Source organism: Pogona vitticeps, chromosome 6 (assembly GCF_051106095.1).
Source record: "Pogona vitticeps strain Pit_001003342236 chromosome 6, PviZW2.1, whole genome shotgun sequence".
NCBI classification, from domain to species: Eukaryota; Metazoa; Chordata; class Lepidosauria; order Squamata; family Agamidae; genus Pogona; species Pogona vitticeps.
The window spans coordinates 43,464,061-43,482,994 of record NC_135788.1 but is presented as its reverse complement, the minus strand read 5'-3'; the positions used below and the strand labels follow the sequence as shown (position 1 = coordinate 43,482,994).

Genomic DNA, 18,934 nt, shown 5'->3' with positions numbered 1-18,934 from the left:
GTGATGGGACCAGTGGCCATGATCTTAGATTTTTTTGATGTTGAGCTTCAGACCATTTTTTGCGCTCTCCTCTTTCACCCTCATTACAAGGTTCCTTAATTCCTCCTCACTGTCTGCCATCAGAGTGTGATCATCTGCATATCAGAGGTTGTTTTTTCCGGCAATCTTAATTCCGGTTTGGGATTCCTACAGTCCAGCCTTCCGCATGATGTATTCTGCATATAAGTTAAATAAGCAGGGTGACAATATACAGCCTTGTCGTACTCCTTTCCCAATTTTGAACCAATCAGTGTTTCCGTATCCAGTTCTAGCTGTTGCTTCCTGTCCCACATATAGGTTTCTCAGGAGATAGATAAGGTGGTCAGGCACTCCCATTTCTTTAAGGACTTGCCATAGTTTGTTGTGGGCGACACAGTCAAAGGCTTTTGCATAGTCAATGAAGCAGAAGTAGATGTTTTCGTGGAACTCTCTGGCTTTCTCCATAATCCAGCGCATGTTAGCAATTTGGTCTCGAGTTCCTCTGCCCCTTCGAAATCCAGCTTGCACTTCTGGGAGTTCTCGGTCCACATACTGCTGAAGCCTACCTTGGAGGATTTTGAGCATAACCTTGCTAGCGTGGGAAATGAGTGCAATTGTACGGTAGTTGGAGCATTCTTTGGCACTGCCCTTCTTTGGGATTGGTATGTAGACTGATCTTTTCTAGTCCTCTGGCCACTGCTGAGTTCTCCAAACTTGCTGGCATATTGAATGTAGCACCTTAACAGCGTCATCTTTCAAGATTTTAAATAGTTCCACTGGAATGCCATCACCTCCACTGGCCTTGTTGTTAGACAAGCTTTCTAAGGCCCACTTGACTTGGCTCAAGGTCAGCAACCACACTATCTGGGTTGTCCAGGATATCCAACTCTTTCTGGTATAGTTCCTCTGTGTATTTTTCCCACCTCTTCTTGATGTCTTCTGCTTCTGTGAGGTCTCTCCCATTTTTGTCCTTTATCATGTTCATCTTTGCACAAAATGTTCCTTTAATATCTCCAATTTTCCTGAACAGATCTCTGGTTTTTCCTTGTCTATTCTTTTCCTCTATTTCTTTGCATTGTTCATTTAAGAAGGCCCTCTTGTCTCTCCTTGCTATTCTTTGGAAGTCAGCATTCAATTTTCTGTAACTTTCTCTATGTCCCTTGCATTTTGTTTCCCTTCTCTTCTCTACTATTTGTAACACATCGTTGGACAGCCATTTTGCTTTCTTGCATTTCCTTTTCTTTGGGATGGTGTTTGTTGTTGCCTCCTGTACAAAGTTACGAGCATCCATCCATAGTTCTTCAGGGACTCTGTCCACCAAATCTAGTTCCCTAAATCTCTTCTTCACTTCCACTGTGTATTCATAAGGGATTTGGTTTAGATTATACCTGACTAGCCCAGTGGTTTTTCCTACTCTCTTCAGTTTAAGTTTGAATTTTGCTATGAGAAGCTGATGATCAGAGCCACAATCAGCTCCAGGTCTTGTTTTTGCTGACTGTATAGAGCTTCTCCATCTTTGGCAATAATTATCTATAATTTTTGTTTGCTCGAGCAAACATCCTAAAATTGAATCATCAGCTTCAAGTTGACTCTGGAACAATGGAGGAATCTATTTGTCTGTGGGCTAAACATATTATTTTCCCATCAGATTGACTAATGTGTATGTGTAGGCATCCTTCAGTCTCGAGAGATTATGGTATCGTGCTCTGTATGGAGGTCTTGGAACAGTGTCTTGTGTGGCTGAGAAGGCCAATTTGAGAGTGACAATCCCTTCCACACTGGAGACAAATCCAATCTGTCCCCTGTCCAGCTCCCTGGTTTTGCTTGTTTCGGGACTGCCTCTTTGCCTCGGTCTGCTGTACAAGTGTCTCTTCAAATTGGGAGAGGCCATGATGCACCGCCTGCCTCCAGGCTGAGCGCTCAGACGTCAAGGTTTCCCATCTGTTGAGGTCCATTCCTAAGGCCTTCAGATCCCGCTTGCAGATGTCCTTGTAACGCAGCTGTGGTCTCCCTCGGGGGCGGCTTCCCTTCACTAATTCTCCATACAGGAGATCTTTTGGAATCCGACCATCAGCCATTCTCACGACGTGCCCAAGCCAACGTAGACGGCGCTGTTTCAATATTGTATACATGCTGAAAATTCCAGCTCGTTCTAGGACTGCTCTATTTGGAACTTTGTCCTGCCAGGTGATCCCAAAAATGTGTTGGAGACAACGCATATGGAAGGTGTTCAGCTTCCTCTCCTGCCGTGCACAAAGGGTCCAGGACTCGCTGCAGTATAGGAGTGTGCTCAGGACACAGGCTCTATAGACCTGTATTTTGGTTTATGCCGTCAACTTCTTATTAAGCCATACTCTCTTTGTGAGTCTAGAGAACATGGTAGCTGCTTTCCCAGTGCGTTTATCCAGCTCGACATCTAGGGAGAGAGTGTCAGAGATTGTTGAGCCAAGGTACACAAATTCATGAACAACCTCCAGTTCTTGCATGGAGATAGTAATAGAGGGAGGTGAGTCCACGCCCTGGCCCATGACTTGTGTTTTCTTCAGGCTGATAGTTAGTCCAAAGTCTTGGCAGGCCTTGCTAAAATGATTTATGAGTTGTTGGAGGTCTTCAGCAGAGTGGGCAACAATGGCTGCATCATCAGCAAAGAGGAAGTCCCGCATGCATTTCAGTTGGACTTTGGTCTTCGCTCTCAATCTAGTGAGATTAAAGAGCTTTCCATCTGATCTAGTCCGGAGATAGACACCTTCTGTTGCAGTTCCAAAGGCCTGCTTCAGCATGACAGCAAAGAAGATCCCAAACAGGGTCGGCGCAAGGACACAGCCTTGTTTTACTCCGCTTCGGATGTCAAAGGGATCTGATGTTGAGCCATCAAAAACTACAGTGCCCTTCATTTCCTCATGAAAGGACCTGATGATATTAAGGAGTTGAGGTGGACATCCAATCTTGGGAAGTATTTTAAAAAGTCCATCCCTGCTAACCAAGTCAAAGGCCTTTGTGAGATCTATGAAGGCCACAAAGAGTGGCTGTTGTTCCCTGCATTTCTCCTGCAACTGTCTGAGGGAAAATATCATGTCGGTGGTGGATCTATTAGCTCGAAAACCACACTGTGATTCTGGATACACTCTGTCTGCAAGCACCTGAAGTCTCTTCAGCACAACACGGGCCAGCAGCTTCCCTACAACGCTGAGGAGAGAGATACCACGGTAGTTATTGCAGTCGCCCCTGTCGCCTTTGTTCTTATACAATGTGATGATGTTTGCGTCCTTCATGTCCTGTGGTACTCCACCTTCTCTCCAGCAAAGACAAAAGAGTTCATACAGCTCAGTGGTGATGATCTCTTTACAGCACTTCAAAACTTCAACGGGGATGTTGTCCTTTCCAGCTGCCTTGCCAGAGGCAAGGGAATCCAAGGCCGCTTTTATTTCTGCTGAAGTTGGTTCACTGTCCAGCTCTTCCAAGAGAGGCAGGCACTCAATGTTATTTAGTGCCTCTTCCGTTACTACATTCTCTTTAGAATATAGCTCAGAGTAGTGCTGCACCCAGCGTTCCATCTGCTGTGCTCGGTCCTGGATGATCACGCCTGTAGTAGACTTCAAGGGAGCAGATTTCTTCTGTATTGGACCTAAAGCCTGCTTGATACTGTCATACATTCCCTTGATGTTACCTGTGTCCGCTGCTATCTGTATCTGAGAGCAGAGCTGAAGCCAATAATCATTGGAACATCTCCTGGCAGTCTGTTGGACTTGGCTACGAGCAGCTCGAAGAGCCTGCAAGTTGTACTCACTAGGACAGGTTTTGTATGCTGCTAGAGCTCTCCTCTTATCCTCGATGGCTGGAATCAGCTCCTCCGAATGGGCTTCGAACCAGTCAGCCGTCTTTTTGGTCTTCTTGCCAAATGTGGACAAGGCAGTGTTATAAACAGCGTTCTTGAAGTGTTCCCATCGTTCAGGTGCGTTCGCATCAGCCGGGCCTGGGAGGGTTTCCTGAAGCGCTTGGGCAAATTCCTCCACTTTTCTTTGATTGTGAATCTTGTTGATATCTATACGTGGCCTTCCTTCCTTTTTAGTGTGATACAATCTCTTTGTTTGCAGTTTTATTCTGCTACACACCAGGGAGTGATCAGTATCACAATCAGCACTCTGGTAACTGCGTGTGATCTTAATACTAGATAGGCTAGAACGTCTAGTGAGGATCAAATCAAGCTGATGCCAATGCTTCGATCTTGGATGTCTCCAGGAAACTTTGTGTTGAGGCTTTGTATTAAAGAACGTGTTGGTGACACAAAGAGCATAATAACAGTAAAACTCCAGCAAGCGTTGGCCATTTTCGTTCATCTTCCCAATGCCAAAACGGCCTAGACAGGTGGGCCAAGAGTTGTGATCAGCACCAACTCTAGCGTTAAAGTCTCCGAGAATGAACAGCGGCTCTCTCTCAGGGACTTTTTTGATAGCAGCTGCCAAATCATCATAGAATTTGTCTTTGACTTCTGTTGTGGATGACAGTGTTGGTGCATATGCACTGATGAGGGTGACCAGTCCTGCTGATGACTGGAGCTGCAGAGATAGGATTCTTTCACTCCCCACAGTGGGATTCTTTCACTCCCCACAGGATTCTTTCACTCCCCACAGTAGGTGGAACAGTGAATCTCAGCAGAGTATTTCTGACCGCAAAGCCAACACCATATTCCCTGGTCTCGTTCAATGGTTTTCCCTGCCAGAAGAATGAGAAGAATGAGAGCAGAGCGGGTAGGTGGAACTCGTCAGCCATGTAAGGCAGCCCATCTAGGAGAAGGAAAACTCTGATTTCAAACCTCCACTGCCTTGTGGCTATATCCACTCATGGAAAAGGCTTCAGGAGATAACCTCGAGGCAAAATCCGGAGCCGGAGTCCCGTAGACAGTTCGTGTTGTTCTGCCAACTCCTGCGACGTCGCTGGAACCAGTTGTATTGGCTCTTGCCTCTCCATTGGATTATTTCAGTGACGTGGAGAGGGGGGATTTGCTGCTTGGGTAACAGCCTATCCTCCATATTATTCTACCCAGGCTTCGTGCTCTGGAGAGGACACTCCAGCTTTGCATACAGTGTCGAAATAACACAGGAACTAGCAGCTACTGGTTATACGTTTTGCTCGATTGGCATAGAGCATGATGCCAGGGGCTACTTCTGATGGTGGGAGAGCCGAAAAACACATCAATAACCCTGCACCATGCAACAATCAGAAGAAAACATCTGCCCTAAAGTTGGGAACCTGGAATGTTCGGACAATGACCCCTGGCTTTTCTGACAACCTGCAGGAAATAGACGACGTGCGCAAGACAGCTGTTATCGACATTGAACTGAGTAGACTGCGGATGGACATTGTTGCCCTGCAAGAGACGAGATTGCCAGACATGGGATCTGTCAAGGAAATGTGTATGATTGGCTCAATAATTCAGGCACTGAATTAGGAACTGGTGTGAAGTTAATCACATGTAGACATTCTGTATAATGTAAAAAAAATCAGATTAATAAAATCCATGTTCAAAATATATTTACTGAATGAATAAAAGTCAATTATTGTCTGCATTATCAACTTGTTTATCCCTTCTGCACAATATAGAATTAAGTGACAGATGTTACATTACGTGATATACTGTGTTTCCCTGAAAATAAGACAGGGTCTTATATTTTTGCTCCAAAAATGCATTGGGGCTTATTTTTAGGGGATGTTTTATTTTATTTTTCATTTACAACAATCTACCTTTATTCAAATACAGTCATGGCATCTTCTTCTGGTTGCTGTACAATGGTGGAGGGTGGGGTTTAACTTAACGGGCTTATTTTTGGGGTAGGGCTTATATTATGAGCATCTTGAAAAAATCATACTAGGACTTACTTTCAGGTTAGGTCTTATTTTGGGGGAAATAAGGTATATAAAACCACCATATGTACTGTCAAGTTGGGACTGACTTACAGTGACCCTAACAGTGCTTTCAAGATAAGTAGATGTGTAAGGAGTGGTTTTAACTGCTCCACTCTTCTAGATAATTCTCCTGGTCAAGCAGGGATTTAAACCCAGGTCCCATGAGTTCTAGTCTGTCACTCTATCCACTACACTATTCTGTGTATCTATATATAAATGGAATATAAAATATTACAAAATATTTACATTTCAAAGTTTTAAAGATATGCTGAATATACAAAAGGTTTTTCCCAATATATTCAGATCTGCCATGTACACTATAATTTATTAAGAAAATGTGGCTGACTAGGGATGTACTGTAACACTGATAGAAAAAGTGCTGTATGAATATGTCTCTCATAGGCATTCTTCAGTCTCGAGAGACTATGGTAACGTGCTCTGTATGGAGGACTTAGAACAGTGTCTAGTGTTTTGACGCTGTACGCAAAGTTGAAGTGTCCTCTCCAGGCAACAAAGCCTGGGTAAAATAATATGGAGGATAGGCTGTTACCCAAGCAGCAAATCTCCCCTCTCCACATCACTGAAATAGTCCAATGGAAAGGCAAGAGCCAATACAACTGCTTTCAGCCTAGTAGAACATTAATAGGGAAAAGGTGGGGAAGGTATGTTCGCCAAATTTATCTGATTCTTTATAAATTAAAGATTGTTTATAATCTATTACATGATAAATTCTGGCAATATAATACAGTATGTCTCTAAATATAGTCACCTCCTTTGCCTTATTTGTCTGGGTAACCAGGGAAGAGACTCTGAAGAAGAACTTAGCAGCTGAACACATTTCTATGTGAGGAGAGATAGGTGGGCTCCAAAGCATTTATGGTTTTAAAGTATGATTTGAATTGGGCCTGGAAGCAGTATGGAAGCCAGTGCAGCTAATGAAGTGCTGTGCTAATATAACATGACTGTATGAACTGTACAGTTCCTTCAACAGTATTTAGTCTGGACCAAAGTTTCTGGACCACAACAATAGAAATAATTTATTGCTTAGAACAGGCACTAGGATGTGGATTGTTAACACTAAGGTTTGCTGCACAATTCTTATTTAGTCCTACCAGTTTATTGAGATGCCAAGAAAATGTCATGTTGAGACTGTTTTTCCCCCCAAAAATTGCCTAGACATTCAATGGAACATAGCGTTTTAAAAGGTTTTCTAGTTCACCACCATCAGGCCCTTCTAATCATATATTATGTGTGACCTTTATTCATTTCAATGCAACATTTTCTTTATAGCAGTTTCCAAAGCAGCAGCCATGATAATCTGTTTCAGCATGTTTGCAAAAAGAAAGGTGAAGAAAAGGACAGGGAAAGGCGAAAGGGAAAACGTGCATTCCTTGGGTTTGAAGAAGTGGGTTTTGGTCCGTGAAAGCCGACACTGAAATAAATAAGGGTTCACGGTGCTGCAATATTTTGTTTTCCTCCTTTTGTTTACTTTATAGTTCAACTGAATTTAGTGTGGAATGTAGTATTAAAATGTTAATACTGCAAGGATGTTTGCAGTTATTAATGAATATTTTTGAGTGTCTCTAATGCATCCTACTATTTTGAAGGTGGCAGAAGATCAAAAGTATCTATTTTTTTTAAAAAAGTAGCTGCCCTGCATATTATATCTTTTACTGGCCGTTGTGAATAGTTTTCATACCCTTCCACTGTCAGACATCTAACTAAAATTTCCGAGTGAAGATAACTATAAGAAGCAGAATAGGTATATTAAATATGATGACTGATGATACATTTTTCCTTCAGTCTGTCTCAATTTAGGGCTTGTCTACACATGGCTATTGGAGCAGGTTGAATTGGGGTAAACAGGGTCACTAGGAGGTCTGGTATGCCATTTGGTGTGATCCTTGTATTCAAATGACATACAGACCTGAAGCAGCTCTCTAGATCCTATATATATAGGATCTACAGAGCTGCTTCAGGTCTGTATGTCATTTGAATACAAGGATCACACCAAATATATATATTACCCTGTTTCCCTGAAAATAAGACCTACCCTGAAAATAAGCCGTACTGTAGTATGATTTTTCAGGATTCTCGTAATATAAGCCCTACCCCAAAAATAAGCCCCAGTTAAGTGAAACCCCGCCCTCCACCATTGTGCCGCATTGTGCCGCAACCAGATAACATGACTGTAAAATAAAACATCCCCTGAAAATAAGCCCTGATGTATTTTTGAAGCAAAAATTAATATAAGACCCTTTTTGGGGAAACACAGTACTTCCTTGGCCCCTCCACAGATCCAAGGAAATGTTTGATTTGCCAATAATGTGAAGTGGCTCCCTTCATGATATTGGCAAATTGAAAGAGTAGGATTCACTTTTGTTCATTTCCCGCAATCACATGCACTGGAAATGGACCAAAATGGAGTGATCATACCAGCACCAAAAATGTAGAAGCCTCTGGTAGAGGCAAGAAAAATGCAGGTAGCACCAATCTCTGGGAACGGGCTGGTTCATTTCAGCAAGTACAGTGGTGCCTTGCTTGACGATTACCCTGCTCCACGACAAATCCGCTTAACAATTAGGATTTTGCGATCACTTTTGCGATCGCAAAACGATGTTTAGATAGGAAAAAACTGCTTTACAATGATCGGTTCCCTGTTTCGGGAACTGATTTTTCGCTTTACGACGATCAAAATAGCTGATCATTGGGCTTTCAAAATGGCTCCCCGCTGTGTTTCCTCGCTTTAAAGGCACGGGAAAATGGCCGCCCTATGGAGGATCTTCGCTGGACGATGAGGTATTTCACACATTAGAACGCATTAACCGGTTTTTAATGCATTCTAATGGGCTTTTTATTTTCGCTTGACGACGATTTCGTTCTACAGTGATTTTGCTGGAACGGATTATCGTCGTCAAGCGAGGCACCACTGTATATAATGACAACTGGGATTGACAGTAGAAGATAATAATTCAGCCACAGATGCAGGCATTTAAAAAAGCACAAATAAACCTCTCCCTTCAACAGTACTAGGGTTAGTGGCTCTGGACCCCCTTGTAGTTCAAAATTCATGTATAATTCTTATGCCCCCAAAACATAACTACAAAACATAAACAATTGATAAACACACATGCAGACCTCCCCCAAATTACATCAGCCTCCTGGCATGCCCCAGCATCCTACCTAGCCACCATGTAGAGAGCCACCATGCCAGGAGAGGGGGCTACACAGGCCACCAGCATTGTACTGGGGGTGTCACACTGTCAATAGCAGGGGCCTTCGTAAGTCCAAGGGCCACTTTTCTCAAGCCACTTCCTGGAAACAAATAGTGCACAATATTGATTGAAGATAGATTGATTGATTGGTTGGAGTATTTATTTATTGAAAAAATATCTGTATAACCAAAACTGTGCTGCTCAGCCCTGTGCAATTTAAGGCAGAATTGTAATATAATTAAATTCTAAGCAGATATGTATGTCAGCTGATGAGTGATTTACTTTTTCTTCATCAGTTTTGTGTTTTACTCCTTTAATTATTGTTCTTTGTTATGTGCTTTGTTAGCCACTGAGGGAATATGTGTTGATGAGTGTGACCGCCTCCTCATACGTCACAGAGGGGGCGCCACTTCACACTTTCTTTCTCTTAACACGCTGCCACCAACCACACACATATATCTGACTCCTCAGACAAAGGTATGGATTTTAAAAATAAAAATTATTGTTTATTGGCACAACTTAATGTATAGTAAATCAATATATGAACTGAATAGCTCCTCTCTCACACATCATTCACTCCCCCCTTATATACATAGCTCCACCTCCTGGAGTCCCACCTCCTGCCCTGCTATAGGCCGATGAGCCCCAGCATAACATTGATAGGCAGGTGACATCATCGCAGCCGTCACAATGGGCAGTCACAAAAATTCAATGTAGAATTGTGCAGTTAGTCCCATGTATTTCAGTAAGATTACTGTGAAGAAATAAATTGGTCAGATGCAAGGTTTCCATATTGGTGCTAGTGAATTGCGTACAACAGCCAATTTTTTTTTCAGATTTTTATGTTGGTACAACAATTAGCATAAATCTTGTTCACAAATAGTTGCACGTTAAGAAGTTAGCATAGGTGTTTGCTGTTTTATGCCATATTACACAACTCAGTGCTCAACAACAAATGCCTACAGTAATTTTTCAACTTGTGGCAATGTCAGGGATGGGCTGGTTCACTTCAGCAAGTGTCTCAATAACTGAATTCCTGTTTGTTTTTTAGACTATAGTGTCATCAAAGCTAGCAACATGAATTTGACCCAACTCCGGGAGGCAGTGGAAGACATGAAGGCCTGGCATGCTCTGATCCATGGGGTCATGAAGAGTCGACCATGACTAAACGATTAAACAACAACAACAACAATACTTAATTCTGGAAGCAACCATTGCCTGGATAATGGGGACCATGTGTCTGCTTGCTCCAGAGAGTGTTGCAGAAACAATGCTAATATGCGCATGTGTGTATTGCATTAAGTGTCAGCCTGAGCACAGCCTGTCACACCTGACTCTGTGGCCAGGGTGCTCGACTGCTGTCGAGCCACCACCTCCTCTTTGGACCCTTGCCCGGCCTGGCTAATCAAAGCAGCCAGGCCGATAACAACAGAATGGGCCACTGCTATAATAAATGGGTTTCCCTCTGCCCTCAAGGAGACACTCATTAGGCCCATAAGAAAGAAACCTAGTTTGGCGGCGGACAAAATTGGTAATTATAGGCCCGTCACCAGCGTTTCTTTCATGAGCAAAGTGGTTGAGAGGGTGGTGGCTGACCAGCTTCAAGCACATCTGGATGAAACGGACCCCTTGGACCCATTTCAGTCAGGCTTCAGGCTGCGCCACAGTACGGAGACGGCATTGGTCACCCTGTACGATGACCTGTTGAGGGAGGCCGACAGGGGTAAAATATCTTTGTTGGTCCTCCTCGACATCTCGGCGGCCTTCGATACCGTCGACCACGGTATCCTCCTGGGGAGGCTATCCTAGTTGGGTATCGGTGGCTTGGCCTTGGCCTGGTTCCGTTCCTTGGAGGACTGCCCTCAGAGAGTTCAGCTTGGGGAGAGTGTATCGGCCCTGTGGAGCCTCAAATGTGGGGTTCCACAGGGGTCGATTATCTCCCCAATGCTGTTTAACATCTATATGAGGCTGCGGGGTGGGGTCATCAGGGGCTATGGAGCATCGTGTCATCAATATGCTGATGACACTCAGCTCTACATCTCCTTTTCACCATCTGCAGGTGATGCCGTCCTGTCCCTCCAGCGCTGCCTGGAGACCGTACTGCAATGGATGTGGGAGAACGGGTTGAGGCTGAACCCGGACAAGACGGAAGTCCTGAGGGTGGGCGGTCCTGTGGCTGGCAGCTTGGGTGACTCCCTCTCCTTTGGGGGGGGGACCCTGGCCTCGAAGACTGGGGTCCGCAGCCTGGGGGTCCACCTGGACCGACGCTCACCATGGAAACACAGGTGGCGTCGGTAGTCCGCACCGCTTTTTTCCATCTTTGGCTGATTGCCCGGCTGCAACCTTACCTAGACACGGGGGCGCTTACTACCTTAGTACATGCGCTCGTAATCTCTAGATTAGACCACTGTAATGCGCTCTACGTGGGGCTGCCTTTGAAACTGACGCAGAAACTTCAGGTGGTGCAGAATGCAGCGACCAGACTCCTTACTGGAGTGAGGAAATACCAACATATCTCTCCTACTCTGGCCATGCTGCACTGGCTGCCCATCCGTTTCCGTGTTGACGTCAAAGTGTTAATGCATAAATATAAGGCCCTAAACAGTTTAGGACCTCGCTACTTGGCGGAACGCCTACTCCCACCTAGATCTACTCGGATCACTCGCACGAGCCAGGAGGTGAGGCTGAGGAGCCTAACGCCGAGGGAGGCCTGGAAGGAAAGGACACAAAATAGGGCCTTCTCAGCAGTGGCTCCTCGCCTCTGGAATAACCTTCCTCCGGCAATTCGTGCGGCCCCTACGCTGGGTACTTTCAAAAGTCAATTAAAAACATGGTTATATGTTCAGGCCTTCCCTTCTGTCAATACTTAACTTTCTTTTCTTTCCTTCCTTATCTGTTTATTATTATATGTGTTAGATTGATTGTAACACTGTTATGTATTAGGAGAAGGAAAACTCCGATTTCAAACCTCCACTGCCTTGTGGCTATATCCACTCATGGAAAAGGCTTCAGGAGTTAACCTCGAGGCAAAATCCGGAGCTGGAGTCCCGAAGGCAGCATGTGTCGTTCTGCCAACTCCTGCGACATTGCTGGAACCAGTTGTATTGGCTCTTGCCTTTCCATTGGACCATTTCAGCAATGTGGAGAGGGGGGATCTGCTGCTTGGGTAACAGCCTATCCTCCATATTACCTTACCCGGGCTTCGTGCTCTGGAGAGGACACTCCTCGATTCAGAGCATGTTACCATAGTCTCTCGAGACTGAAGGATGCCTATGTGACGTGATGTGATGTTATGTATTATAAATATTTTGTTGGAAGCCGCCCAGAGTAGTCGACCAGACCAGATGGGCGGGATATCAATCAATCAATCAATCAAGCAATCACTCACTCACTCACTCACTCAATCAATCAATCAATCAATCAAATAAATAAATAAATAAATAAATAAGATGCTAATAGCAAGGCCACTATGGGAGAAAAAGGCTGTAATGTTATAAAAAGCATTAAAAATATTCATTTTTGACATCCCGTTTACAAGGCCAATGTCAGCCCACATTTCCCCTCTCCAGAGTAATGCTACCTATACTTATGTTTGAAATCTTAAACTCATACAATGTGATTCCAACCTTGATCCTACAAATGTATTTGTACTATTTTTGAACACAGAGGCTTTAGTTAACATACCTAAGACTCCATAATAGTTCTCGGGGCTTCTAGGAGTTGTACTGTAGTCCAAAACCACAATGAACTGCAAGGCAGGGAACTGTGGCTCTATAGTGAGATTTGTATACTTCCAATATGCATAACACTGTCAAAAGCTTTGACTAAAAGTGTAAGTCTTAACAGGAAGCTTTGCTTCTCTTCCAATTTCCTCTCCCTGACGATGACCAATTCCTATTTCACTTCCCCACCAGTTTGACAGGACACTTCCACTACTGGGTAGAAGAAAAACACTGTCTTTGGTCTTGTATGACAAATGTTTGAAAAATAATGGATTTTGAAGCAAAACCACAAACCAACAGAATCTGTGGAATATATCTGGAGCATTGTAGGACAAAACCAGTAATCTCTGCAACACAAAGCTGGGATAATGTGCATGGTCCCTTTCCTAAGCATCTCTGTGGTGTATTGAACATCATTTCCCCAATTTTTTAAAGTTTAACTAATCAATTTTCAAATGTAATCTCCCAAGTTCTGACCCTGTCTCAAAGAGATAGTACATGTTCAGGTTCTAATAATGAATGAATTAATTGAAAATATTTATGTCCTGCCTTTCTCCTAAAGGATCAAAGGCAGCTTACAGTATTAAAAGAAACAAAGTGAAAAGCTGAAATAATAAATTATTATAATTTTTTTAAAAAAATTAAACAGATATATTAAAACAGATTAAAAAGAGCAATATTAAAAACACAAGTAAAATGACAGAATACAATAATCTGTTTTTAAAAATCTTTTTGGTCAGTCATTGATTTAAAGGAAAGCCTGCCTGAAGAGAAAGGTCCTCATTGCAGAAGGACAGCAAAGATGAGGCAAACCTAGCCTCCACTGGACCCGACGCTCACCATGGAAACACAGGTGGCGTCGGTAGTCCGCACCGCTTTTTTCCATCTTTGGCTGATTGCCCGGCTGCAACCTTACCTAGACACGGGGGCGCTTACTACCGTAGTACATGCGCTCTACGTGGGGCTGCCTTTGAAACTGACGCAAAAACTTCAGGTGGTGCAGAATGCAGCGACCAGACTCCTTACTGGAGTGAGGAAATACCAACATATCTCTCCTACTCTGGCCATGCTGCACTGGCTGCCCATCCGTTTCCGTGTTGACGTCAAAGTGTTAATGCATAAATATAAGGCCCTAAACAGTTTAGGACCTCGCTACTTGGCGGAACGCCTACTCCCACCTAGATCTACTCGGATCACTCGCACGAGCCAGGAGGTGAGGCTGAGGAGCCTAACGCCGAGGGAGGCCTGGAAGGAAAGGACACAAAATAGGGCCTTCTCAGCAGTGGCTCCTCGCCTCTGGAATAACCTTCCTCCGGCAATTCGTGCGGCCCCTACGCTGGGTACTTTCAAAAGTCAATTAAAAACATGGTTATATGTTCAGGCCTTCCCTTCTGTCAATACTTAACTTTCTTTTCTTTCCTTCCTTATCTGTTTATTATTATATGTGTTAGATTGATTGTAACACTGTTATGTATTAGGAGAAGGAAAACTCCGATTTCAAACCTCCACTGCCTTGTGGCTATATCCACTCATGGAAAAGGCTTCAGGAGTTAACCTCGAGGCAAAATCCGGAGCTGGAGTCCCGAAGGCAGCATGTGTCGTTCTGCCAACTCCTGCGACATTGCTGGAACCAGTTGTATTGGCTCTTGCCTTTCCATTGGACCATTTCAGCAATGTGGAGAGGGGGGATCTGCTGCTTGGGTAACAGCCTATCCTCCATATTACCTTACCCGGGCTTCATGCTCTGGAGAGGACACTCCTCGATTCAGAGCATGTTACCATAGTCTCTCGAGACTGAAGGATGCCTATGTGAGCCTCCACTGGCCAGTGGTTATTTCCAGAGTCTGGAAGCAGTGACAGAGAAGGCCCTGAAGTCAGTATTGTGGCCTTAATTCCCTCCCAGCCTCAATTTCTCATATACAAAATATTTATATCTTGTGAAGTTACTTTTTTAAAAAATGAATGGCACAGTGGGATCACAGCTGACCAATAGTAGGATAATGCTGTGGGACCCATCACACTGCAGTAGTTTTGGATGACTTCAGCATATTATTGTGTTCAAAATGGTTTGCCACGCAGGATTGCTGTAATGAAAATAAAAGAATAAAGACCTTGCATGCTCTTCACAAACTTTGTTTGCTACATAAATAATAAAGAATAGTGTCTGAAAATTGTAAATCTGTAGAATGTCTCTGTGGGCGCCTGGAAGTCATGGCAGAATAGGCTGGAGCTCTAAGGTGGACATTAACTGAAATATGATAGCAATGTTCTAGAGCTCTAAATTAATAAAAAAAATTCCCTTAACTAGTATGCTGCAGTGATTAGATTGCTGGACTGGGAAAATTTGGATTCTAGTTCCCATTGAGCATGAAATTTACTGAGTGACCTTGGATTGTCACACTGTCTCAAGCTAACCTATCTCCCAGAATTGTTTTGAGGGTAATGTGGAAGGGGGTAGCCATCTACCCTGAGGTGAACTCAATAGAGGTCAATATATAAATATAACACCAAATAAATAAGTATTCTTCTTTGCTTTTATATTTATCAGACACCCAAATGAAGAGAAATATCGGTCTATTAGGACTGGAAATCAAACATTTTCTACCAGATTATTGCCTGTCAGAGGAGCTGTTGAATGTCTGTTTGAAATGGGGTTTGAGGAAGTAAGTATACTGAAATGGGTCTTTCCTTATAAAAAGCCTCATAGGCCCATTTTATATATTGACTCGTATTTCACTCTTAACATGGAACTGAAATTTGGTATTTTCCTCACTGAGATTATTTCTTTTTAAGTAATATACCTTCTTTTGTTTACTGCAAAATGTGTGGTTTATAATTTTCTGTTTTTAGTTTATTCCCCTCAACATGAAAAATTCTAAGATATACACTGTGTACATATGGGCACAGCAAGTTTATAGTTCTTCCCTCCCACGATGGCTATATTGGTTGTACAAACTAAAGTATTTATATTTTTCACGTGGCAATCCCATGTGTGCTTATCTGGGCATCACCTCTATTAAAGAAGGTGGGTTTTCTAAGTGAACGCATTTAGGGCTGATTTGTATACATAATAAATATGCAGTGTAATGTACTCATATTTGCTGATCTATAAATGCTACACTTTACAGTACAGTATATTGTAAGAGCATTAAATAAGGTTATGTTTGGCAAGAAAGGGTTACTTCTGTTTTAATTTTCTCTTTGGGAATGAAGGAGGCAAAAAAAAGTTTCCCATGATTTAAAAAGTTCTGGGAATTATATATTTCCAGATAGAAGTTAGCTAGGAAAGTGGAATTATTCTATGTGTGTGCTATGTATTGTTGTGTGTTTGAACTATACCTGAGCAGATGTTCCTTGGGGCAGAGGTGTAACTAATTTCGGTACCTGGGCAAGCAGCATAAAATGGGCCCCCAAATCAACTTTATAATTTGTGGTTTGAAAATAATATCAAGTGCAAATACAGTACTGAACACTTGCCAGCATCTCCCATCTTTCACAGAGAAGCAGTAGAACATGCACGCACGTATATATTTATAGCAAGAGAAAGCTCAATTTTCTGTGTTGTCCAACTCAGAGGGCTGGTTTATTGAGCCCTGGGTAGACTTGCTGTCCAACAGGGAAGACTTGCTTGGATTAACCTCAGGTAGATCAGTCCTTTGCTTGAGTACCACGTCCTGTTCCACATTTTATGACAAGAACCACATGTTTCAGCCCGCTGTAAGCCAACCAGTTCTGGAAAGCTTTCCACAGCTTCTGATAGCACTGGGGTCAGGGCAGCCTCACACCCTTTCCAAGCAAGCAAAAGGAACCACTGGAGCTGCCCCCCTCCTGCAAAATCAACTTTACCAGCCAGCCAATGTTCAGGTGGCCCAGAAACCTCTCAGGCACTGGCCGGGCAATAGCAGTGTTTTTACCTGAGAGGCAGCTCCAACAGCTCTGTTTTTGCCACATGTTGAGCCTTGACTCCAGGGCTGTCAGTATCTGGGAAGCCTCCCAGCACTGGCCAGCTAGTGACAGAAGCCTTGGATAGACAGGACCTTCACTACCTCAATGGGGCCTGGTATACTGATCATCTGTCATCCATCATCCACTCCCCCTAGTGGCAAGTCTGCCCTGGAGGTTTGGTATACCACTGTCTTTTCATATTGCACTACTACACCAATCTGCCAGGCCAATCTCTAAAGTCTACTTAGTGATGTTTTCACTATGAGTAGCTATGGAAGGGCAAGTCCTCTAAATTTGACACTCTGGAGCAAACCCCTTGTTACTGTGCTCTAGTCTTCATTGGATTAAGAGGTACACTCCAGTCTTGGTGTGCTAATGATATCCATTATAGGAAAATAGACTTCTGTTCAGTGGGTGATTTTTTTCTTGGACCTGCCAGTCTGAACAGTTAAACATAATGGTACTTAATTTCTGAGTAAATATCTGTAGCATTATAGCATTGCCTTATCTCCCAGAAAGCTCATGGGATTACACTTGGATAAATCATTATTTCCTTGCCAAACCTTGCTAGAACCCACAGAGGTTTTATGATAAAATGAATTGGCCTGTTTATGCTACCTTCCTGAGCTTCTAAAAGGAAGTTTTAACTTCTTTTAACTCTTGCATAAATCTTGTTGCTTCCTTAAGGCCTTAGTTAATTCATTTCTAAAGCAAAACCAGTAGTGATGGGTGTTAAAGAGATTGAATATTTTCATGAAGGCTTTCACGGTTGGGATCTAATGGTTGTTGTGGGTTTTTCGGGCTCTTTGGCCGTGTTCTGAAGGTTGTTTGTTCTTCCTGACGTTTCGCCAGTCTCTGCGGCCGGCATCTTCAGAGAACAGCACTCTGTGCTCTCAAAATGCTGTCCTCTGAAGATGCCGGCCACAGAGACTGGCGAAACGTCAGGAAGAACAACCTTCAGAACATGGCCAAAGAGCCCGAAAAACCCATAACAACCATTAGATTGAATATTTGTATCTTAATCCAGAAAACTTTTTTTAATTATAATTTCAGGGGGAAACTCATCTTGTTTTTCCTAAAGAAGCATCAATTGAACAACTACGTAAAATTAGAGACTTAATTGCTGGAGAAAGAAATAGCCGCTTGAATGGATCAAATGAAACTGAAAGGTCAGGATCCTCTCAGAAGGTAGAAAATGGACAGCCTATGGCACCTCAGCCACCAAGAAGTGTTGGCGCCAACTTAGACCCAACTTCTCAATCTGCTGTAATGGTAACTGCCTTAGAACTCCTGTTAGACTGACTAGATAGTAATTTGAAAACTGAAGTGGAATTAAAGAACTAAACCACAGGATAGTGAAAATTTAATTCACATAATAATTCTTATGTAAAATACAGAAAGTTATGTTGTGTCAGGATCTGGTCTTCAAAGTAAATGTGTAGAATGTGCAAATAGAATTTTAGTTGGTTTATCACCACTTCATATGCTATGATTTCAAACACACATGCATCCTGCTTTCATAGACAGAGACACGTGGCCAGAATGTAGTGTTGTCCTTCTGCTCGGTCTCACTGCTTCCACAGAATTTGCAGCCATTCTCCTTCCTGCAGCTTTCCTTCCGTCCACCTCAGAACATCTTATGGAGGGCTGGGAAACTCAGATTAGTTGGCCTCATAGAAGACTGTATCAAGAAGGGGAGACAAAGTCCAATTCAGCTGTGATTCAGTCTTGAAGTATGGTATTGATTCTTGGACATATGTGTTTATTTTCAAAGTGTATCTATGCTAGTGTTACTTGTGTCTCTCTACATGGGGAATCCCCAGCTTTCCCATCTCATATGGAAGAAGTTAAGAAAAAGGAGATGAATTCTAGCAACTGAGTTTCCACCAGGGATTTCCCAAAGTGTGAGGTAAATGTGGTTGCACAGAGTTCCAGAACTCTTTTCACCAATTTGTGCTTCCATACGATTTCCTCACAGGATGTCCTGTGCTAACTAATTTCCAGCCCTTTCCCCCTGCCTTTTTGCTTTCAGAGGTCTCAGAGAGCCCTTGGAGACCTCTGGAGGCGCCGATCGCTCCATTCACAAAAATTGGCATCGACTTGCGAATGGAGCCTCGACTTCTGAAGGCA

At 43.2% G+C, this 18,934-nt stretch overlaps 1 protein-coding gene across 1 annotated transcript in view; it reads left to right on the top strand.

Annotated features, from left to right (window-relative positions):
• NGLY1 (N-glycanase 1) overlaps positions 1 to 18,934 on the top strand; it is a 40,908-nt gene that overhangs the window by 3,584 nt on the left and 18,390 nt on the right. The window contains exons 2-3 of the mRNA XM_073003421.2: positions 15,408 to 15,522; positions 17,858 to 18,076. Of these exons, the coding sequence (XP_072859522.2) occupies positions 15,408 to 15,522; positions 17,858 to 18,076 (334 nt within the window). The remainder of the gene's footprint in view (positions 1 to 15,407; positions 15,523 to 17,857; positions 18,077 to 18,934) is intronic.